The 24,089-nt window shown below is 35.0% G+C and overlaps 2 protein-coding genes and 1 long non-coding RNA gene across 4 annotated transcripts; all 3 read left to right on the forward strand.

Annotated features, from left to right (window-relative positions):
- The first annotated feature begins 1,274 nt into the window (after positions 1-1,274).
- Positions 1,275-4,285, forward strand: LOC8286714 (putative phosphatidylinositol 4-phosphate 5-kinase 11). 2 transcript variants are annotated; one of them, XM_015728603.3, is made up of 9 exons: positions 1,276-1,822; positions 1,923-2,108; positions 2,409-2,574; positions 2,733-2,843; positions 2,968-3,155; positions 3,263-3,354; positions 3,481-3,640; positions 3,768-4,058; positions 4,182-4,285. In XM_015728603.3, exons 2-9 carry the CDS (start codon positions 1,960-1,962, stop codon positions 4,210-4,212), a joined length of 1,188 nt encoding a protein of 395 aa, XP_015584089.1. In that variant the 5' UTR covers positions 1,276-1,822; positions 1,923-1,959; the 3' UTR covers positions 4,213-4,285. The 2 variants fall into 2 exon arrangements, with proteins under 2 accessions (XP_048227270.1, XP_015584089.1); XM_048371313.1 differs by having other exon boundaries at positions 1,275-1,822; positions 3,768-4,285.
- Positions 4,286-5,902: 1,617 nt separating this feature from the next.
- On the forward strand, positions 5,903-10,224 carry LOC8286715 (uncharacterized protein At5g41620). The gene is made up of 3 exons (XM_015729085.3): positions 5,903-6,574; positions 7,442-7,567; positions 8,440-10,224. The coding sequence occupies exons 1-3, from the start codon at positions 6,185-6,187 to the stop codon at positions 9,790-9,792; spliced, it is 1,869 nt and encodes a 622-aa protein (XP_015584571.2). The 5' UTR covers positions 5,903-6,184; the 3' UTR covers positions 9,793-10,224.
- A 2,734-nt stretch (positions 10,225-12,958) lies between these two features.
- On the forward strand, positions 12,959-14,121 carry LOC112537565. Its single transcript, XR_003081299.2, has 2 exons — positions 12,959-13,550; positions 13,776-14,121. It is a non-coding gene; the product is annotated as an uncharacterized LOC112537565 (long non-coding RNA).
- The last annotated feature ends 9,968 nt before the right edge of the window (positions 14,122-24,089 follow it).

Genomic DNA, 24,089 nt, shown 5'->3' on the forward strand with positions numbered 1-24,089 from the left:
TGCAATTGGCTGGCATTTCCTATGTACAAGGAGATGTAATCACATTTGCTTTTATCTTCTCATTTGTTTGTATCTGTCTGCAGTAATATCTTTTTCATTCTGTGTTTTGTAGTATATATTCATTTGATTTAAGCAACGTTGCTTTCGTATCTTATTTCAAGTACATCTCTCTGTTTTCAATTTCTTTTTTTTCTTTTTATATTAAAAAAAAAAAACCAAGTACACCCTCTGTGATACAGTGACGAGCTGTGTATTATACATAAAACTTTCTGTAGATACGGTGGAAAAAGATGGCCGTCTGCAGCAAAAAGATAGCCCAAATAGTCTCGCTGGCAGTGTAAATGTAAGAGTAAATTGGGTAAATGTACATACAAGGCGCATGCTGGGCCGATTTCTTCTCTTGTGATATCAATTTAAATGACGAAAGAGAAGACGGCCAAAAGCACCAACCAAATAAAAGCATCCTGGAGTTTGGGTTGGAGTTCCAACGTCTTTAGTAACCCTTCCTAATCAAATCAAATCACCGTTTTACTATAAAAAGAAAATGGAGAAAAGTACAAATATACCCTTAATCTAACTTTTAGCGCAAATAAATACAATTTTTATCTTTTATTGTATTGTAAGCCCCTTATTAGACTGTGCTTTCGTCCTTAGCTTAACACCGTTTTTCCTCTACTTATGTGGCAAGTACGTGGGACCATCATCACTATTTTACAATAAAACATCAGATATGTTGACCTTAACACTGCTAGTTTAAAGTCTCATCATTAAACTCTCCATCTTTTCTTTCTTCTTCTTCTTCTTCTTCTCCATCGTACTCTTCTTGCTCTCCTTTTCGCTTATGTTTCCATAAGCCTCTTGCTGTCGAGATTGAGAAAGAGGGTTATGGGTATTATATTTATTTTCTTTTCTCTATTAAACTCAATCATAAAGATATGAAAACTATGCCAAAATTGACATGATTTGATTCCCAAACACAGGACTTCACCTCTGCTTTGTATTAATATATATGTGTATAATTGCTTTCAAAATTAATTTAAAGGCTTATCCACTCTTGACACCAAACATTAGGGGTAAAAATGCATATTTTCCCAAAGAAAATGTAACTATGGCCTGCATTTAGAACTATCTCGATCGTGTTATGTGTTGATCAATATAACTTACCTCTATCTGATTTTCACTCTCCTATTCTCTTCTTGTATTATACCAGTTATTAAAGCTAACAATTCAAAACATTTTAAATGTAAAGACTAAAATTGCACTGCCGAGGTACCATGATAGTTGCTAATTAATTGTTGCTTTCTTTTTCTTTTTCTTTTTCTCTTTTACAAGTGAATAATAATAATAATAATAATAATAATAATTTCTTGAGCTACATAATTGCAGTTCTTAGATATAAAGCTTTTTTCTTTTCTTTTCTTTTAAATTTAAATTTGTTGTTTAATTGGGTCGTTTCGATACCGGTCAAGAAAATACAAGCTGGATTGAACGCGCAAACCTCGAAACGAATAACGCCCTAACCTGCGTTGAATTAGTTTAAAGGTCAGGAACCCAGCAAAAGGCTAACTAAATCTGGCGCCAAATGCTCTCTTTTTTCTTTGGATTCACAACCCAACGGCCATAACAGAAAAACAGTGTCACTTACAATAAACTAACAACAGCATGCCATCACTAATTTTTGAAGAAACGTAAAAACAAAAGTACAACCGCTACAGCTATTTTTGCAGCTGAATCGTATATAAAGAACATCATTTCATCAGTCCATATTTATTCCACAAGACCCACTTTTTCTCTTTCGAAGTTCTTCAAGAACCGAATTAAGGTACTTTTTTCGAAATTTTCTGTTTTTATATCTTGTTTTTGTTTTATTTGAGATAAGTTCAAATCACGTTCTGTCAACTGGTTTTATTTTTTTCAATCAGAATTTTGCTTTCTTTCACAAAAGAAAAAGGGTGGTAGATGGCGGAGTCAAGCGAGAAGTTTAGACCAGTTGCATCCAAAGATTTTCAATATAAAAGGATACAGTATCATCTTGAGGAATCTACTTATCTCGGCCCAGGCAAAGTTACCGAGTTAGAATGGAAAGATTATTGTCCTGAAATTTTCAGGTCTTTTCTTAATGCCTTATTTACATATTTTCTGAATTTACGGTTCTTCTGTAAACTTAGAAAATTCTATTTTGATGTTAATTTCATGACTAAGTAATAGGGAACTGTAAACATGACGCTATTGATTCTTGTAATTAGCAATCACCTGCATCGTTGACATCAAATCCTTTCAAATTTTATTTTTTTTAACAGACCATTTTGTTTCTGGTTTCTGCCTTCTTGATGATGAAACATGAATTATTATTATTATTATTAAAGGAGAAATGGGGCTAAAAATTTTGATAATGCATTTCTTACCAGACACATACAACAGCATGACAAGATAAATCATGCTGATTACACCATGTTGCTGTGTGCAAAGGACATCTTAAAGGAGGTCTCTTCACCGGGAAAACCGGGTCGGGTGATTATTTTGCCAACCAATAATAAATTTGTGATAAAAACCCTGCGAAAATCTGAAATGAAGGTGAGCAAATTAATGTTATTTCTGTTCATCAAGTAGATTTATCAATTTTCATAAAGAAATGTCAGATCCTGTTGTTGAGTTAATTGAAATATGCCAAGGTGCTTGATTTTTTTTCCTATTTACAAATACCAGCAACCTGACAAACTCTCATTGTATAGGTTATCCTAAATACTCTTCAAAAGTACCATCGCCATCTGATGAGGAATCAATCCACACTATTGCTCAGATTGTATGGACTTCATTCTGTTAAACAGTTCGGAGGTCTAAAGGTAAACAAGATTCAGAGAGAAACAGTTTGCTGCTCTCCTGTTTGAATCGATGCTGCAGTTCTTTTATATTTCTTTTATTATTATTACTATTTTCATATCAGTTATCATGATTCTGTATGAACAGGTTTACTTCATTGTTTTTGGCAATCCAATTCTGCTTGATATGAACATCTATTGCGTTTATCATCTCAAAGGCTCGTCAAGAGGACGAAAGGTTCAAAAAATGAGAGTCGATGAGTATACCATACACAAGGATTCAGATTTTGATTATTGTTTTTACCTAAATCCATTGGTTAGAGAAAAACTCTTAGAGTAAGTCAATTTTTTCTGCTATACTTTAAAATTTGATTTTAGAAAAAGTATTATTAAGAAAAGTTACCCTAGGCATTAATTTAATTTCATCGTCTTCTCTTGTCCAGGCAAATCAAGATTGATTGTGATTACTTAGAGGAAGAGGGCATAATGGAATACAGTCTTCTGATAGGTTTAGCTATGCAAACTTCGTATACAGGTGATTTTTCATGCTATAAGATCCTCCAATTCTTATTTCATGGCTACTCAGTTTAGCCCTTAATTTTGTGGCCAGACATCAAAGGCTTATTCTTTTTTTTCTTTTTCTTTTTCGGTTCTTCTCAAGGTACAATTGATAGCAGAAGTCTTTACAGCAAGAACACAGACTCCACTACATCTTCTTCTCCCACAGCTTCAATTGATAGCGAAACTATCTCCAGTCATTCTTCACAGGAGTTTGAGGATACTCAATTGAGTTTTGCTGATGCTTGCCAAGAGCCTGATAGGTATTGCACTCCCGCAGTAGAGTATTTCGAACTCGAGACCTGATCATGCAGCCCTGGGAGGTGGCTTGGGTATCAGAAAGTACATTGTGTTAACCCACAGCTGACAATGTCTTCGTTTCTGTTGCAGTAACATATACAAATTCGGCAGAGGGTTGCCAGCACGTGCAGTCCGAGCAAATACGACAGAAGTAGGAGAACAAGAACCGGAGAGCTTCAATGTGATGTTATATTTCGGAATAGTCGATTTCTATCAGAAGTTCAATGTGGCCAAGCGCATTGAGCACATTTACAAGTCAATACAATACGATTCAAAGTCGATCTCTGCTGTAAAGCCACAAGAATATTCATCTCGCTTCCGATATTTCCTTGAACAAACCTTTCTAGCAGAAGACTCTGTGGATTTTGGAATTTGCAACTGGTACGTACGTCCTCTGTTCTCGATTTTTCATATCACCAACTATTACGCATTCTTATTTCTTCCATAAATTACGTAATTTTGCAATTTGTGTTTTTTTTTTTTTTTTCTTTTCCCCCCTGACAGGAAGACTGATCTACCCTGCCAAAATCTGTGATGGTCTAATTCTGTATTTGGAATAGAGTGGATTATGGTCACTTATGGATATCCTTTTGGGTCTTATAATGTAATTTTCTCTTTTCGTGTCCAAGATGGAAAATATAAAATATATTTTAATCATTAGTTTCTTTCCGCTTAACACAGGTGAATTTAAAATTATGAGCACGCAAATATGAGATAAGAACAGAAATGCTCTTGTTCTTGTATTATTCACATAATTGTGTCATCATTCAGGTCTTCTTCTTCAATTCCCATCATAGTAAGTTTAGTAGATGAAAGCCTTTTACGACCAATCCTCCTGGCCCTGGCTTTTAAAGTCTCTCTTTTTTAAAAAAAATTAAGTTCGCATTTCAGCCCAAATTCAAAGAAAATGGACCAGACAGACAAGTTTTGTCTGATATGGTCAATAGAAGAAATCATGTAACTTGAGTAAGAGAAAACTGGTAAGCAGAGACAGAAGGCAAAAGGTCAAAAAGACGAGCAATAAAACTTGGTAAATGACTTTCATTATTAGCCGTGGGTGTAATGTTTGGTTAATATAATGATTGCTTATGTTGGATGAAATATTTGGGATGTTGCGAGTATTTATGGGTAGCATTGCGTGCCCTTTGGACCACACTACACCATACATTCATCAAGTGGTCCATTTTTGGAGTCTTGTGGTCTTTTTTCTATCTGCCAAAATTTAATACAAAACTCAGTAGTGATTAATTGATTCGAGTTCATTGTTCTTTGTTTATGAATGAGCAACTAACTAGTATAATTGATCGAAATTACATCCTTAAAAGAACACAAAGCAACAAACTTTATTACAATTTTGCACGAGGGGCGTTTCTGTGTATGGACCACAACAAGGTCCGGTTGTATCTGACAGGCTTTACTGGACAATTCGAAGCAAGTCTTGGACTTGAGAGTCGTTTCCTAGCCCTACACGGGTCAGGTGCCACTGCATAAAAAAGAGAGTTCCCAACCACATAAACCCCTAACCAGGCCGAGGCGGGTGATTTGCTGTTGCTGCTCACGCTATTCAATAAGCCGCATGGTTAATAACTTAAAATTCTATTGTAATCTGTGTCCCCAGAGAGATACTTAGCTATCATTACAGGATTAATCATGCATGTATCTTTTAAGTTACAGCACCTCGAATTACTCAGTTGAAGCTTTACTAGTAGCAAGTAGTTTTAATTAGTTGCATGAACGCGTTCTTTAGAAATAGTTAGCAATCTATTTATAATTTAATCAGTTATAAGCATATGCGTTGGCCACATGCCTCTGTTGCTTAATCCAGTTATCTACTAACACCAATACCCTTTTTCTTTTGGGTTTTCTTTTTGGTATATGTTATTTACAAAAAGCCTCAAGAAATCTTCAGATTGTGAATTATATAGTCCACAAAATGAGAACAACCCTACTTATTTTGTGAATGAATGATTACTTATTTCGACTCCAAGAACTCTTACAAGAGTAAAATATAACAGTGAGCACATACGTTTTAAATCTAACATTTTGCTTTTGCTTTGCAAATAGCAAGTGTCAAACTTGAAAAGAAAAAAGGAAAAAAGTCTATGCTAACATGTGAATGACTATTATTTTACCCAGAAAGAGTACAATGAAAAACATGATAAACAATAAATCGGTGGGTGGAGGTTCGGAGTCGCAATATTCCAAAATTCCACCTCCTCAACCTTATATAGCTTAGGTGGCCAAGCTAAGCCGTAGGGTAAGAAAATGTAAAAAGAATTTAACAGGAAAATAATCGAAGAAAAGCCACGTATCCTTTAAAAAAATTTAGTCGGCCAGAGAGAGAGGGAGAGAGAACGACAGTCCAACACTTTGGAAACTCTGAGCGGGCACAGAAATAACAGATGAGAGAATAGAAATGGAAGCTTAAAGATCAAAAGATGAGGGAAATAGAGAACAACCCACTCTTTGAAGTTTGAGAAGAAGAGTAAAAAAAGAAAATAAAAGAAATGGAAAGAAAAGAAAAAGGTTTGGAAGTGGTGGAGGATAGACAAAGGACAGGTAAAAAGAAAGAAGAAAGGAAACGAGATATGGTACTGATAGTAGGGAAAAGAGGAGGCCCGTCTACTCCATCACCTACTTGGAGACTTGAATTCTCTTCTTTGGCTGGAACTAACAGTAGCAGCAACAACCCTATTCAGGAATTCCTCAATACCAACACTGGTGTTTCTGCTAGAAAACTTTGTGCCAATCTTTGGGAGATTCAGCCCCACCTTCAACTTTCACTTTCTAAAATGACCAAGAGTCTTCGTCCTAGAGGGGCTCGCTACCACAAGAAAAAGAAGCCCTTTGAATTTCCTTCTCATTTGGTGGAACCTCCTAATCACCCACCTCATCAGGTTTTTCAATCTTGCCTTTTCTTTTTCTTCTTAATTCTGGTCTTTTACTCCGCTAATAATGCTTCTGGTTTTTGCTTGCTTTCTTTTCTTTTCTTTTTTCTTTTTAAAGGATTTTTGTAGAGTTGCTTAGTCGATTAACTGATATGCAGAAACAGTCAAGTGTTTGGTTGCTTGTTTCTCTACTTTCTTGGATATTGTGGCTCTGTAATTAACCTTTTTAGACTTGCTGTTTAAAAAACCACATTTAGTTGTACTTATAATTACCATCTCTGGTGCTGGTGGTCCCTGAACAGATTTCTTTTATCTATTTTCCTGATTTGGTGGTTTCATTTGATAGAAAGGTTTCTTATTTAAGTTCAGGCGGTCTACATTTTCCCAACTGCTGGTACCGCATTCTACAATTGAGTTTATGACCTGTGTTAGTGGATTCATGCAATTTCAACAATTACTTTATGCATAATGTTGCTGTGAGAAGTATCTATTCTTCTTTGGAAGTGTATCATATGCCAGTGGCAGTGGGGTTCTTTTCCTTCTTGATTTTATTTGGCTACAAAAGTATGTATCTGGCTGGCTACTTTGTTTCTTCCTTTTAGGTGTGATTTTGCTAAGTGCTAATATTTCGTCCAAGTAGCTTTAATCATGGTTATCATATAGGTTGTAAGTATGTAAAAATCTGTCTGACAGGATATAAGCATCCATTGTCTATTTTAATAGCATCTGCGATTTTTGGGTAGTAAAAATTTCATATTTCCTGCTTGATGTTCAATTTTTTAATCTTTGATGATAGAACAATAAATTGATTTCCATTTTATCTGTATCTTGAGTACTATTTTCAAATGGTTGATCCTTACTCTTTCATATTTCCAGCCAGCAAGCGCAAGTCCCTCAAGGAAACATGTGACACAATCGTTGATGCAACACCGGCGATCAGTTGGTAAAAACAGTCATGCTTCAAAACATCTATCTTCTTCAAGTTGTGGCAGCTTAATGGAGGTAACAAAGTAGTCTCCTTGCTCATATTCGTGTACAAGTTTTTTTTTTTATAACATATTATACTTAATTTAAAATCAATAAACTTGAAGGTGGAGCTTTCTACAAGTCCTTTTGCAATTTCAAATGCAGCACTGGAGCTCCATATGTTTTTTTTTTTTTTTTTAACTATATTTACAGTAGAGCAGGAGGCTTTCCTTGGAAATTGTCTCATTTATGAGCTGTGACACTTACAAGATATAGTTGCTCATCTTCTTTAGTGGTTGTCTCTCTGCTATCAAAATCAAGACAACAGTTTAGCATCACACACTTTGTTAATTATATTTTAGTTTTACCCTGGAGATAATTATATATACTATCTTTCTAATTCTAGTATCATGAAAAATGTTGTCTTGTTTTTATGAGCTATGACACTTGCAAGATATAACTTGGATAGCTCATCTTCTTTAACGTTTGTCTCTCTGCTATCAAAATCAAGACAACAGTATAGCATCGCACACTATTGTTAATTATATTTTAGTTTCAACTTGGAGACATTAAAATATATTATCTTTATTATTTTAGTCTCTTGAAAAATGCATATGGCTGCTTGATGATGTTAATAGATAGATACATCAGTTAAAGAAGATGTGCTGCGTGAAATATGTTATTCAGTAGTGCTAATAACTCTTTTTGTTTCAAGGATCCAAGGATATATTGGTTATCAAACTTGGAAGATGACATAGAGATGCTATTTTATTTATAATTTTCTGATTTAGTGTGACGGCACGCAAATATACATGAGCTAATCCCACATCATTATTACACATCTGTTCTCCTTGTGCTTCCCTTCAGTGGCAGAGCTGTTTTATTGATATTGCCTTTCTTCTTCACAGGTAGCGCCATATAAACCTCTAAGGACTCCTTCAAGTTCTTTAAATTCTAAGGGCAAGATAAGGGAATCAAGTTATAGCCTTAAGACGTCAGCAGAATTGCTCAAGGTACTCAATCGGATTTGGAGTCTTGAAGAGAAGCAATCATGCAATATGTCGTTGTTGAAATCTTTGAAAACGGAACTAGGCCATTCTCAATCACAGATAAAGGAGTTGCTAAAAGAGAAAGAAACTAGCAGGCGGGAAATGGATGACTTAATGAAACAAGTTTCAGAAAATAATTACCTTAGGAAAAATAAGGAGCAAGATCGAATAAAATCTATCACTGAGTCGGCAAGAAAAGAGCTAGAAGATGAGAGGAAGTTAAGGAAGCACTCAGAGAGCCTGCACCGAAAGATAGCTCGAGAGCTTTCTGAAGTCAAATGTGCTTTCTCCAGTGCCTTAAAAGAACTAGAAAGAGAGAGGAAAGCAAGGATTTTGTTGGAAAAGTTGTGTGATGAGTTTGCTAAGGGAATAAGAGATTATGAACAAGAAGTGCGATCCCTTAGGCATAAACCAGAGTTGGATCATATTGATAGGGGAAAGCCTGATCGCCTGGTTCTCCACATTTCAGAAGCATGGCTTGATGAGCGAATGCAAATGAGACTAGCAGAAGCTCAAAATAATTGTGCTGAAAAGAATACAATTGTTGACAAGTTAAGTCTAGATATAGAAACCTTTCTCGAAGCTAGACACTCCAATGGATTGAGGAAAGATGGTAGCTTTGTTACTGAAGCCAGAAACAACAATTGGTCACGACGGGAGTCCTTTCCATTAAATGAGGCTGTAAGTGCACCTGAAGATGCAGCCGAGGAAGGAGATTCTATTGATAGCGATTCACGTTTTGAACTAAACAAGAGTGCAGGTAAAAGACAAAGTATAAGCAGCTCTAAACGACGAGGTAATATTTCTTCGGGAGCTCAGCTTGAGGAAATAATGAAATCAGATCGTATGAAGAGAATGGCTGGGTCAAGGGAAAATAGCAAGGGTCGTCGCTTAGCTGGATTGCATGCAAGATTCAACTTAAATGATGAGTTGGATAACTTAGTCAGAAATCATTCCATGTCATCTGAAGGTGATAAAATTCACCCTGAAGTTGATATCAAAGAAGATTCTTATGTGGAGCCTGTTTCTGCGGGACATGCAAGTCCAGTACAGAAGTGGATGTCAAAATTGGCATCTCCAGAATTCGAAAAATCAGAATCTTCTCTGCAATTGCCTAGAGGTGTAAAGGAAAATACTTTGAAGGCAAAGCTGTTTGAAGCGAGATTGGAGGGTGAGAAATCCCGGTCAAAAGTCTCTAAAGCTTCCGTGTAAGAGATATTAGATATGCCTGAGATAACAAGCTTTCTCAGAGCGAAGTTTTTGTATGCAAGTAGCAGTCAAGATACTTTCTTCTAACACGCTCTGTTCTGTAATGTTTCTGTGCAGATGGTATGTTAGTTCTGCACTTGTAAATTTAGGAATTAATTTTGTAGATGGAAAATGTGTTAGTACTTTCATTATGATATGAATGAGCTAGAAATGTAGTCCCTCTTGAACCTTGAAAAGTTCTCTCTGAGAAAGCTTGTTATTTCAGTCATATCAAATATTTCTTGCAAGGAAGCTTTGGAGACATTTGATTCTTTTGGAGACGGGCTATGAAAATGGATTCCATAAATCTAAATACCTGTCATTTCATCTCGAGCAACATCATGTGATTTGAAGACATATCTAACATCTAAGTAATCATTGCGGTTATCCTGTCTGCATTTGGAGCATTGTCGTTTCTAACCTGCCCTCCCTTATTTTGGTTAATGTGGTGTTTGGTTATTATGAATCCATTATCCATACTTTCTGACACACGTTGATATCAGTATTAGTTGGTAAGCGATCAATGGTTGTCGGTTGAAGGACAGTTCACTGAAATTCTAGGATTACGCATGTTTTTATTCCAGCTTAAAAGTACTGAAAGTGCAAATTAATGATGTAGATGGGAATTCGAGAGTGGGAGTGGAAGTAGTTACAGTAAAAATGCTGGTAGTGAAGAAGATTGTGAAAATGATATATAGTGAAGAAGATGATGAACTTGTAGATTCAGACAAAGATAAGCTGGATGATGAAGATGATAGCTGTTTCAGAAATTTGTAGATTAGGACATATGCCGCGTTAAAAGAAATAGTAGGACTGTGGGAGGAGATGATGTGGAATCTAATAAGACTGGATATGGCAAATCCAACTTTTGAAATTGGGATGAAGCCTGCATACAAATAAGCAAAAACGAGCAATGCAAGGGAGGAGGCTTGTCCTTTTAATTTCAGGGTATCTCTAATTTCTAGAAATAGAGAAGCATTTTGCAAATAAAATTAAGGACGCAGTAGGCAGCATGATGATGATGATGATGATACTAGCCATTGCTGATGCATATGCTGTTGAAAGATTTAAGGTTGACCTGACCAGTAGCAGCAGTCAAAGGTTACTACTATTAGTAGGCTCAAGGCATGGAAGTTATATATTTTTAGATTCTTTTTTCCTTTTCTATTTTATGATATTATGATCAATAGCCTTTTTTTTTTTTTTTTAATTTTCTTAACAGTTGTTGGTATTTTTGTATTTATATACATTACTGTAAATTCAATTAATACCTATATTGCTTTATTTCTATTAATGTATGTATTCATCAATATATAAATAGCATTTTAAATTTAATTTAAGATATTATCCTAACCTAAAACTAAACTCATAGATCTTAAAACCAATTTAATAGTCGTGCGTCTTCCCCTCGTTTTTCTTATTATTGTTTTGTGTCTTTCGTCAATTAAAACTAAATCACACGCATTAACACCGACATAAAAGAATGTAAGGACCTCTTTGCAATATAAACACTAAAACTACTGCCCTGCACTATACTATTTACAAATTGAACATAATCTATAATATTATATTAGACTAATTATATGTTGACTCCACTAATGACTATGATTCATTAGTTAAATTAGGATTTATATGATAATGATACGTTTAGTGGCAGATATTCTAGAAATATTCTGCCTCCAAACATCACGTCACCTTAAATTCGCCTAAAATATTTTTGATTGGCCGCCATTGGCTAAAAAAAGAAACTGTGTATTAAAGTGTCTGAAAATTTTTTAAACAAAGAAATTCAGATCGTGCGACCATCTTAAAACGATGGTCAAACTATGCTGACCACTGAGCCAATTTACCCAAAAATCATTTGATCAAATTTTAATCTAAGATTAAAAGGGTTTTACTAGTTTGCTCACATTTTTCAAAATTGCAGAAACATCTTAAGTTTATATCTTTTATTCCATCACTACCCATAAAGAGTTGCAAAATGATGAATTACTTACATCATATGCCCTACAATTATTGGATTATTATGATCTTTAATTATTAAGAAAAATAAGTTAATAGCATTTTTTATGTGCTTTAATTACTAAGATTATATTAATCCAAGAGTTTAATTAACCTATTTAAAAAATTAGATTTCCATCAATTAGAGATAATTTTGCAATTTTATGTAGTCCTAACTCTAAATGTGGTGTGTAAGGGGTTAATTATATATCATTAAATCAGTAATTGCATGCTTCTGACCACTACAAAAGAATACATGTATATATCATGCTAAATGATGCAATACTGTACTTTCACCGAGACCTAAATTAATCAAAAGTAAACCAGAAACTCGAATCGACATCACTTGGCTGAATAAAAAAATGCCTGAGTTGGTTCTTTCAATGGATTAAAGAAGAAAAAGAAACAGCATCTCATTTCAAAAAGAAAGAAATAAAAGACTATACACGTAAGAAATCATCCACTATCCCCACCATAAACAAATAAGCAGGGACTAAAGTGTGTAATGGCGCAGAGATATTTGTTGATTGATAAGTGACAGAGACGCCACTACCTTATTAAACATCTTAATTTATTTACAGTGTAACCTCGCGCAAACTGAGAATGTGATGAAGAAGACAGAGTATTGCATGAACAATTAGGGGTCAATTTTCTAGGGTTAAGAGTTAGCATCAGTTGTCCATTATCTACACCAAAAACAAGATTTAGTAGGGTTAATTGCATAGTCTCATATGATTTTCTCGCAAAAGTGGTGATATTCAAAGTCTGGTCATGGTGACACAGAAATTTATGGATGTACTGGACCACTGAGCTTCTCAGTCTGAGCATACAATAACTAAAATGGCTGAGAAAAACATTATGTGTTAGAGCACTTGTCTTTTAAGTAAGATTTTCTGATACATTAAAGTAATTTTGTAAGAACAGAGAATAATTATGGTGCACCGTTTCCACTCATTATTTTTTTATATAATTCTTTTTCTATTGAAAGAGGAAACATTACCAATAAAACGGCAGAGACAAACGCAGCTTCTCATAAAATAAAAATAATTAGCAAAATGGGACCCTGAAATTATGCTGCCAATTAGCCATGGTCTGTGACCTAAATTGCCATATATAATCCTTAATCATATACCAACCCAACCAATCACCTAAACACGTTAATGGAAAGTTGCAAAATAAAGGTACCAATTATCGAGAGGTTTCCCTACTGTTAAAGAAAGAAAATCCCATCAACAGATGTTTAATATTATTTCAAAAATGAACGATACAGATGGAACCTCGATCCCATTCCTTAGCCTATATAATGAGCCTCTCTACTTCATAAGCCTTGCAAGTTGCGATCAGTTCTTTCTTCTCCATTGTTGTTTCTGTTATCTTTTCCTTTTTTTTTTTTTTTTTTGCTTAATAGCTTTCTGAGGGGCATACTTCACTCGAAAAGTGTGGTGGTACCAAGCCAGTAGGCTGTGGAAATTTAGAATATTTATATGGTTTTCTTGTATTTTAATATAAAGTAGGGTTTCTGGTTAGGCGTAATGGTGCTCTCTTCACTCCTGTTGTAAAAGGAGGTGATGGTAGGCCACGGCTGCTAGTTCATGAATACCCCTGGCTGCGCAGGATTAAAGTAATAAAGTTTGCGCAGGCTAAGGGTTTGCATGACCTGGGAGACGTGGTTACCTTCTTCTTTTTTATATTGGAGTGAAGGGAGCTCTGTTGTCTCTCTCGTAATCCTTTTTTCTTATCTCTTCTTTATATATTTGTATGTCCACTTGTATTAGTATATTACTGCAGAATGTCCTTGACAGCATTTCCATTGAATTACGTAAACCAGAACTCTTTGTTTTTAAAAAAAGAAAAGAAATCAGTCACCAAATCAATTTCTATATGTTCCTGTTTCGGCTGTATATAAAAATTAATATGCTGACTTGGCTGATTTGATTACGTTTCAGGTTTACTTCTGTGGAAGATTCCAGCTAACCGTACAAGAGGGCAATTGCGTATAAGAACTAATGCTGTGTCTGGAGCATAATAAAACGATGAGATAGCTTCTTGTTCCCACAATCTTATCCTTCTGTTGGACATTGGCGAGAATCTGACATAGAAAAAGTTACAGTATGATGGATATTTCATATTTAAAGTTATATAATTGTTTCTCAAGGTCTGAAATGCAGCATTTTGTAAAATCAAAATGTGATTTCATTCCAATTATGTATGCAATCGAAGGTAGTCTACTGGAAGTTTAACTCTTGTTTTCTTTTATAATAAATAAACATGAAGATTATTTCTCCTTTTTTACTATGTTTGTGGCTTTATTCTTTGGAGCGTTATTAAATATAAAGGAATCTCTTGCAAGAACAGTGTGGTTCCATGTAGTCGGACAATGTCTCGTTAGTTTTGGAATTTCAAAATTGAAGATTTCAAACCGTTGTGTCTTTCTTAAATCCCAGCTATGCATATACTATTAACATGGGCTTAAACAAAATCACGATTGCTCTCTAATCTTTACATATGAAAAAACAAGGTGTAAGAAATCAACTTTATTCCCCCTTCATATATACATTTTTAAATTCTAAAATACTTAAATATGTCTATTCGAGAAAAGCAAGCATATTTTAATCATTTTGGTCCCTTTATTTTCATTAGAATTTATGATTGAAAACCCTATATAAATTGTATGGGTCTAAGCAAGCAATGGAATCTAGTGGGTAGACCCTTGTACTCTCCAAATTAGCATATGTTTTTTTTCCTTTGTGCAGAATTTGAGTCAGATGCTCTTTTAATACATATAGTATTTTAATTAAAGCCGAGAAGAAATAAAGAAAATTAATTAAAAGATGGCAATCTTGAAATTGGTCATTTATTCTCCACGACAATTGTAGAAAAATATGAACCTGATAGAGCAAAATCACAGCTAATAATTTGAGAAAATAAAGATAAAGAAAGACAAAATACACAATAGAACACACAGATATACGTGGAAAACCCCTAACCAAATTAAGGTAAAAACCACGGGCAATGATAGAAGAATTTTACTATAAGAAAAAATAATAGGAGTTACAAACTCTCTATTTATAAAGGAGAAAACACTAAAATTCTCTCTTTATAATAGGAGAAAAATAATTGCTTAACTCTCTAATATTTTTCTCTTATTTTGGGATACTTTAATAACAAGGTGAGGCCTCTATTATATAGGCTTGGAAAGTACCTCCACATTGTTAACTTAGCAATGTGGGAGAAAATGCTGCTCAAATATCAACAATCTCCCACTTGAAGATTTGATTGAGGATCAATCAGATCTTCACACCGTTCTTTCTTCCTTGCCTTTCCATGCTGCTTATACTTTTATCAGGCCACTAGAGGATTGACACCAAATAAATTTATCAGTGTTAACTGCCTTCGTCAAAAAATATGCTAGGTTGTCTTTAGTATGAATTTTCTGCATATCCACAGTGCCCTCTTCCACTCTTTCACGAACGAAGTGATACTGGACTCGTATGTGCTTTGACTTTGAATGAAAAGCTGGATTCCTTGCGAGATGCAAGGCACTCTGACTGTCACAGAACAGAGGAATATGCTCTTGTTCGTGCCCGAGTTCCTCCATCATCATTTTCAACCATACTGCTTCCTTACTAGCTTATGTAGCTGCTACATATTCCTTACATTGTTGATGTCGCCACAACTGCGGTTTGATACCCACTCACGAAGTGTGAACACATACCCTGTAGTAGATTTGCTTTTATCAAGATCACTGCATAATCCGAGTCAACATATCCTCCCGATAATAAAGTCCGATCCTCCATAACATAATGCAACATCCGAGGTTCCCTTAACATATCTTAGAATCCTCTTTATGACATTCCAATGCTCTCTACCGGATTCGCCATGTACCGACTTACTACTCCCACTGCATGTGCAATGTCCGGTCCTGTACAAATCATCGCGAACATTAAACTCCCCACTGATGCATACGGTACTCGAGACATTTCCATCCTTCCTTCTTCACTGCTAGGACTCATCTTTGGAGGATAATTTGAAACTAACGGGGAAGTGGGGTAGAAATTGACTTACAATCTTGCATATTGAAGCGTCAAAAGACCTTCTTCAAATAATTTTCCGAGAAAGCTAAATCTTCCTATTGTTTCACGTCTCGGTGAATTTGCATCCCTAGAATCTTGTTTACTTTGGTCCCAAGTCCTTCATTTCAAATTCCCTAGCCAACTGTGCCTTTAGTTCTTCAATATGATCTTTGTTGGGGCTCGCTACCAACATGTCATCTACATACAATGATAAGATAACAAAATCACTTTTACCAAACCTCTTGAAATATGCACAATGGTCTGCATTAAGTCCGTTATATCCAAGGCTCATGATAAAGGAATCAAATCTCTTATACCAACACCTCGGCGCCTGCTTTAAACCGTATAGAGATTTGTTCAACCTACAAACCAAGTTCCGCTTTCCTTTTTCTTCAAAACCTTCTGGCTGGAGCATATAAATTTCTTCCTTAAGATCTCCATGGAGAAAAGCTGTTTTCACATCTAGCTGCTCTAGATGTAAGTCAAATGTAGCACACATCGCCAAGACTACTCGAACAGTTGTTAATCGAACCACAGGGGAAAATATTTCGTTGAAGTCAATCCCCTCCTTCTGAGCATATCCTTTCACCACCATTCTTGCACGAAACCGCTCCACTTGATCATCACTATTTCTTTTGATCTTAAAGACCCATTTGTTGCCAATGGCCTTTCTTCCTTGTGGTAGTGGCACAAGCTCCCAAGTCTTGTTCTTATGTAGAGCTTCCATCTCTTCTTGCATTCGCCATCCAACGAGATGCATCCGGGCGCTCATTGCTTCTTGGAGAGTTGATGGCTCTCCTTCCCTCGATTAGAAGGCGATGTCGGCATTGCTGCCTATATCATAATCTTTATGCAAGGTTGGTGTAAATTTTATACGTTTTCCCTTTCCAAGTTCTGACTCTTCAACTTCGGCTGACTCTTCAAACTCGACTGGTTCTTCCTCTTCGTGCTCTGGTGCTACTTGGAAGAATCTTCTTCCGTAGACTTTCTTTCCACCCTGTATAGTTGTAGTCTCCGAATTTTCTTCTGAATTGCTATCATCTTCTCCCTTCAATTTATCTTCTAGGAAGATTACATCCCTGCTGATTATAACCTTGTGGGCAGTGGGATCCCACAGGCGATACCCCTTCATACCATCAGCATATCCCAAGAACAAACACTTCCTAGATTTTGGATCCAGCTTTGTAGTTTCTTGGATATTATACATCACATACACAGGACTTCCAAATATATGGAGGTTTGAATAATCAACTGGCTTCCCAGCCCACATCTCCATCGGTGTCTTTTGATCAATTCTTTGTAGATGGAGACCGGTTAATCACATAACAAAGTGTTAATCGCCTCGACCCGAAATGCCTTATTTAGGCCTGCGAGCTCCCAACAATGCTCTAGTTCTTTCTAACAGAGTTCGTTCATCCGCTTCCGCCACTCCATTTTGTTGAGGAGTGTATGCCGTAGTGAGCTCTCTTGATGCCTTCTTGCTTGCAAAAGCTATTAAATTCATGACTTGTGTATTCTCCTCCATTATCTGTCCTTAAACACTTGATCTTATTGCCTGAATCAAGTTCAACCCGCGCTTTGTAAGTTTTGAAAATTACAAATACATCTCCCTTGCTCTTGATTGGATACACCCAACATCTCCTTGAGTAATCATCGATGAAGGACACAAAGTACTTAGCTCCTCCTAGTGATGAAACCGGTGCTTGCCATACATCAGAGTGAACTAATTCTAGAACATCCTTGCTTCTAGAATTGGATGTATTGAATTGTAGTCGATGCTGCTTGCTTGTTATGCAATACTCACAAAAGGGTAATGACACCTTTGTGAGACCAGGAAGTAGATTTTTCTCAGCAAGAATCTTAATGCCTTGTTCAGACATATGTCCAAGCTTCTGATGCCACACCATTGCAGATCTCTCGCTTGAACTACTTGAAGCAACAGATGCTTCACGCTTCAGTCTCTCCAAAACATATACAAATTAGCAACAATTTTTTCTCCTTTCATAATTACAAGCGCTCCTCGGCTAATCTTCATGATTCCTTTCTGAACTTTGATAATGCAATTAAGATCATCCAGCTGTCCCAGAGATAACAAATTCTTCTTCGGACCTTCCACATGTCGCACTCCTTGAATAGTGCGACTGCATCTTCAACTGATAGTTCTAATGCCTATAATCTTTAAGGTATTATCTTCACAACTATACACAGATCCTCCTAAGATAGGTTCATAATGATGGAACCACTCTCTTGAGAGGTCATGTGATAAGTTGCTCCCCGAGTCAAGAAGCCATACATCGTGAAATCTCTTCCCGCTTTCGGTTGATATTGCCGCTTCACAAGATAATACATTTCCATCATCCAAGTGCATGCCACATTCCCTCGAGGATTGGAATTCTTTAAACTCCAACAATCCTTCTTCAGGTGACCTTTCTTACCACAATTGTAGCATTTATAATTCTTCTTACTCTTTGATTTTGATCTACCATGATTGTGGCTCCCACTTGGACCACGTTCTGTTGATCTCCCTCTCATCACCATCAAGGCTTCCACTTGTTGTGAACTTGCCTGCTTGTCTTCCTTGTTTCTTCGCCGATTTTCTTCTTTAAGAATAGCGGCTGCTATATCATCAAAGACTAGAATTTCGGTAACAGCATTATTTGTCAAACTGATGATGAGTTGATCATACGAATCAGGTAGACTTTGGAGTAGAAGTTCTGCACGTTCTTGTGACTCTATTTTATAGCCCAACGATATGAGTTGAGAAAATAGAGTATTCAAGACATTAAGATGCTCTGTCACTGAAGTAGATTCTGACATTCTCAAGGTGTAAAGTTTCCTCTTAAGGAAAATTTTATTGTGTAATGACTTGGCCTCGTACAGTCTAGTGAGGTGGTCCCAAATCTTCTTTGCCGTTTTCTTTTCTTCTATGCTGGACAAGATCCCATCTGCAAGTGCTAGATGAAGGTTTGCAATAGCATTCCCATCCATCTCGTTCCACTTATTATCATCTGTGAGTGTTGTCGGTCGTTCAGCGATAGCATGCAAGACAATTGTCTTTTCTCAATACGGCCTTTATCTTTAATTTCCACGTTGAGAAATTACTCTCGTTGAACTTTTCAATCTCAAATTTTGCCGCCATTGCTTCTATCACAAACGGTGCGTTTTAGCTTGTAAAATGAACCGCGATAATGAACACAACTCACTAGGTAAGTTCCCGGGAAAGGCGGAGGGTCCTGGCCGGACCTCTTAAATACCAATCTCCTTAGATGAACCTTCCCTAGATTGTAAGTATTCTTACTACTCCACACAAGCTCTTTTGCACCAAAGAAAACCTCAAACTCCCTGTAAAAGATCGGTGAAATGCAATCACAGAATTTTAAGGAATTTCTTACCAACCAGTGCTCCGATACCAATTGTAGAAAAATATGAACTGATAGAGCAAAATCACGGTAATAATTTGAGAAAATAAAGATAAAGAAAGACAAAATACACAATAGAACACACAGATATACGTGGAAAACCCCTAAACAAATTAGGGTAAAAACCACGGGTAATGATAGAAGAATTTTATTATAAGAAAAAATAATAGGAGTTACAAACTCTCTATTTATAAAGGAGAAAACATTAAAATTCTCTCTTTATAATAGGAGAAAAATAATTGCTTAACTCTCTAATGTTTTTCTCTTATTTTGGGATACTTTAATAACAAGGTGAAGCCTATATTATATAGGCTTGGAAAGTACCTCCACATTGTTAACTTAGCAATGTGGGAGAAAATGCTCCTCAAATATCAACAACAATTTCAGTTTTACCAAAGTAAAGTTTTGAATCAGAATCAAATGCCTACAAAGTTCTGCTCAATCATTTCACCTTTCATTTCAGTGTGTAACATAAAATTATAAATTAGGTTAAAAAGAATTTTCCTCAAAAGAAAATGTTAAGATGAATAGAATATAAATCAGCTAAATAATAATAATAATAATAATAAATCACCACAAGAACCTTAAGATGCACTGCACTTTAAAATAGCTGACCAATCACGTAACTGCAACTTTCTTTGTCAGAAAAAGAATATACCAATAAAATGGTTCCAATGTTAAAGCGAATACAAAAATAATTTGGAACCTTAAATTTGACGGGCATGGCCTACACAGGTTAGTGCCCTAAAAAATAAAAGCCACCAATAATTAGAGCTAATTACGAATAATTGAACGTAAAGTAATTACTAATTCATCTAATAGATTCCTAATGGCATTAATTTGCCTTGGTATTGGTAATGCATTCTTTCTTACGTATTTTATGCATTAACCTTAATTAGTGTTGGAGGTAATTACATGCGTGCATGGGGGCTCTCTTCTAGCTCCGATTCTGAAAGGAGATGATGGTGCGACATGGCTGCTAGTTCATGAATACCCTTTGGTGCGCAGGTCAGTTCTATGTAGTTGGCAAATGGCAATGGTGATGCGCAGCCTAAGAGTAAGCATCTGCTGGGAGCTCTGTTTACCTTTGATATTCTTTTTGGTATTGGGGCGAAGGAAGCTCCTATATTTACATGTTTCTTTCCTGCCACTTTTAGCTAATTGATTACTGAATATGATAATATATATAGTACATGCCTCTCCTCGGAGTTGCTGTAATTAGTTTATTTCTCTCCCCCGCCTTACTCTTACTCTAATTATGATTCTTCAAGTTAATGTATTAATTTAAATCTATTGCTGCCAAATAGACAACTTTTAGTATTTTAGCATTAGTCAATTATTTAAAATTTAATAATTTAATTCGTTAGAATAATAATATATCTGAAGCATTCCATGTTAGATTAAAATATATTTTAAAAATTTGACAAGTCACTGTACTAGTCATTAAACTATTTAACCAAACTTTTAACTTAATTAAAAATTAAACACAACTTTAGACTTCAAAAATCCACTGGACTTTAATAATAAATCTTGGCTGTAATTCTTTTTTGTTTTCTCATTTTCTATTCTTTTTTTTCTTTATTATTACAATAATATTTTCTTTTTTTAGCTTAATTAATTAATATTAATTACTTTTTTTATTTATTTTCATCAAAATATTATTTTCAAAATAATAATAATAATATTAATAATCAAGAAGAAAAGAAAGTAAAAAATAAAAAATGAAAGAGTGTCGAACCATTAAATTAGTAATACTTTTGCATTTGTCTGTATTTAAGATATTATTTTCTTTATGTTTCTTATATGTCCACATGTCTATTTGAGAATGTACTATTAGTTCCTATTTGGTGTAAAGACTTCAATATTGAACGAGTGTCTAACCACTAAATTAATTAAATATAAATGCTAATTGTAAAATAACGAGTATGTATAGTATATGAGAGCATTTTCTCTTAATTGTTTAGGATGCTAGTCCATTGAAATTGATTTTTAAAAATTAGAATTGAATACTTCGCTTCAAAACTTTAGAATTAGAGATTTCATTTTATAGCATTAGAAATTCGATGTCCTAAGATTTAGGAGATTTTATTTTTTTTCGATGAATAAATCACCAGATTTTAGACAAGTGACTAATTTATTATTCAACTTAAAATAAAATAATTTTAATAAAATAAAATAAAAAAGATTAATAACTAAAATAAAATTAAGTGTAAGTTATGTCACTATTCATATAATTATTCTATAGGTTCTTAAGAAAATCCCTTAGCTATACTTTTAACGGTGGCATGATTAGAGGGTCTTACTCTTTCTTTAATTCATCCCATTACCTTATATGGGGAAGCATTACATGTTCCAAGCAAATCTTCAGTCGCAAGAAGATTAAAGAAAAAAAGAAAATTATCTACTCATTTACTGAATTTTAAGAAAAAAACACATGGACTTCATTAGTTTTATAGTTGAAATAAATAAATAAAAACCAATACTGTTCAAATTCTTACACAGTTGTCTTTCCCTAAGCAACAAAAGGAAAATCTGGAAAAAGAAGTTTCAAATGATTATTTATGGCACATAGAGATGGAATGGCAGTGGTTGACTGAACCTCCAGAGAACGCATCTCTGTATCACCTAACAGATAATCTAGCTTTTCCCAAGTAATTAATTCTGAAACAAAAGAATTGGCACATAGTAGAGTATTAGAGTTTAAACTTCCAGAATTAAAAATGGAGATTATCTTGAAAAGAGAACTGACCGTTAGGGATAACACTAACGTCAACCACATATATTCCTTTTATAGCCCTTTCTTTCAGAAACAATTAAGGATGCCCAGTGGCCCTCCATTATGGCTCACTGTTTTCCAGAAACCAACCTCTTGTTTCCACTTTTATTCTACTATTATTATGATCACAATCTTAAATCATCTCCCTCCCCTCGTTTACAGAGAAGATCCATACCCAAAGATTTCCTTCACTTCACTGCCTCCCCTTTTATTTATTTTATTTATTTTCTTCATCGTATCGCATGTTAACCAATGGGCCATCCTTTTCCACCTACCAGGGTTTCCCTTTCTTTTATATAAAGCTAAGCTAACCCTTTTGTTCCTCATCACTTACCTTATGCATTTTCTTAATTAGTAACCATTTTAATTAGTTGGTCGATATAATTTTATATATATATATATATATATATATATGCGGAGCTCCTTTTGGTCCAAAATGAGGACTCTGAAAGAGGGCATAGCAGGTCTGCTAGTTCATGGATACCTATGGGTTGCAGTTGGAAACTAACACATTTTTGCGCAGCTTAAGGGTTTGCATGACCTGGGAGACGTGTTTCCCTTCCCCTTTCCTTAATTGGATTGAAGGGAGCTCCTCCTGTTTATTTGACTTCTCTCTTTTTCTCCATTTTATTATTCTTACTCTTTATTAACATGTGTAAATTTATTTATTATTTTTCCTCAGTTCTTCATGAGTGCAGATAATTGGTCGCGGGATAGAAGAAGCATACAGGGATTTATTCGTTGGCATATATACATAATATATGTTATATTTTTGGTGGTGTAGTGCTAATTTGCTATTATTTATTATAATTATTACTTGCGCTCTCTAACACAGTTCATATCTTATAAAATTATTTAAAAATTATAACATGTGAAATTCCAGGTTAGCTTTTCGGAAGTGTTTTTTTGCTAGAAAATGGTGTTAAAAAAGACTTTGATGAGAATCCAATCAAGACAGAGATGGCAGTGATGTTCATCTTTCCATATTAATGTAATGAGTGAATTTGTTTAGCAATGATGTTTTTTCTAAGACAAGTAAACAATTAGCCCTTGGGGAACCATAATGACTAAAAAGAAATAATATTTAATAGCCCAAATAAAATTAGAGGCCATACAATATGAGCCCAAATCCAAAATCCAGAGTGTGGCCCAATTACGTCAACACATGAAACGGTCGCACTCGCACAGAAAGAATATGACAGGCGAGAATAAATAAATAACGAAACACGCTTTCCCAATATCTTGAACTCAAATTGACCCATAGCTCTCTATGAACTCTTCAACCTTCCTTCTCTACACAATTGCTATTTTTAAATAAAATTATCTTTTCCTTAATTTCTAACATTAATTTCGAATAAATCTTAGTTGGAATAGCTTTTTTTAATAGTATGTATTTCACCTAATTTTGTTTTGTCTCGTATTAATATTTAATTTCTCTTTTCATATATCATGTTTTTCACATGAAATAGGTGACCACTGATAAAAAATATAACACCATAATACAATCAATTATTATCTCTTTGTTTCTAGTCCCTCATGCACGCCATGATTGAGATTCAGATGAGAAATGTCTGCTTTTTTTAATAAAAAACAAAATATGGTGGGTGAGGCCACATAAAATTCCAACTAATATATAATAGGCAGTTTAATGTTCTGGTCAACCGACAACATTTTTATAGTTATTTTTGTTTGAAAAGTTGACAGAAGGGAAAAAAAAAAAAAAAAAGAGTACTTTTTTTAGATGATAAAAATCTAGTTAAACCAAACTGCCTCGTTTCCTTCACCCGCCACCGCCGCCGCCACCACCACCACCACCACCACCACCACCGTACCGTAGAGCACCGACCACGGCCGTCGCTTGATAAGTCTGCTGCTACTCCCCGCGTCCTTCCTACTATCAACCGGATTCTCTTTTGTCTTTGTTTTCTTTTTAATAAAATCTCATCAAAACTCAAACGCCTGAGTCTCTCATTGTAGTAAATCTTTGCTAAT

The sequence above is a fragment of the Ricinus communis genome, chromosome 1 (assembly GCF_019578655.1).
Source record: "Ricinus communis isolate WT05 ecotype wild-type chromosome 1, ASM1957865v1, whole genome shotgun sequence".
Lineage (NCBI taxonomy): Eukaryota > Viridiplantae > Streptophyta > Magnoliopsida > Malpighiales > Euphorbiaceae > Ricinus > Ricinus communis.

Coding starts and splice junctions, on each gene's coding strand:
- LOC8286714 (XM_048371313.1), top strand. CDS start 1,960: ATGGCGGAGTCAAGCGAGAAGTTTAGACCAGTTGCATCCAAAGATTTT. Junction 2,109..2,408: donor TATTGTCCTGAAATTTTCAG/GTCTTTTCTTAA, acceptor ATTTCTTACCAG/ACACATACAACAGCATGACA. Junction 3,641..3,767: donor GCTTGCCAAGAGCCTGATAG/GTATTGCACTCC, acceptor TTTCTGTTGCAG/TAACATATACAAATTCGGCA.
- LOC8286715 (XM_015729085.3), top strand. CDS start 6,185: ATGGAAAGAAAAGAAAAAGGTTTGGAAGTGGTGGAGGATAGACAAAGG. Junction 6,575..7,441: donor CTAATCACCCACCTCATCAG/GTTTTTCAATCT, acceptor TCATATTTCCAG/CCAGCAAGCGCAAGTCCCTC. Junction 7,568..8,439: donor GTTGTGGCAGCTTAATGGAG/GTAACAAAGTAG, acceptor TCTTCTTCACAG/GTAGCGCCATATAAACCTCT.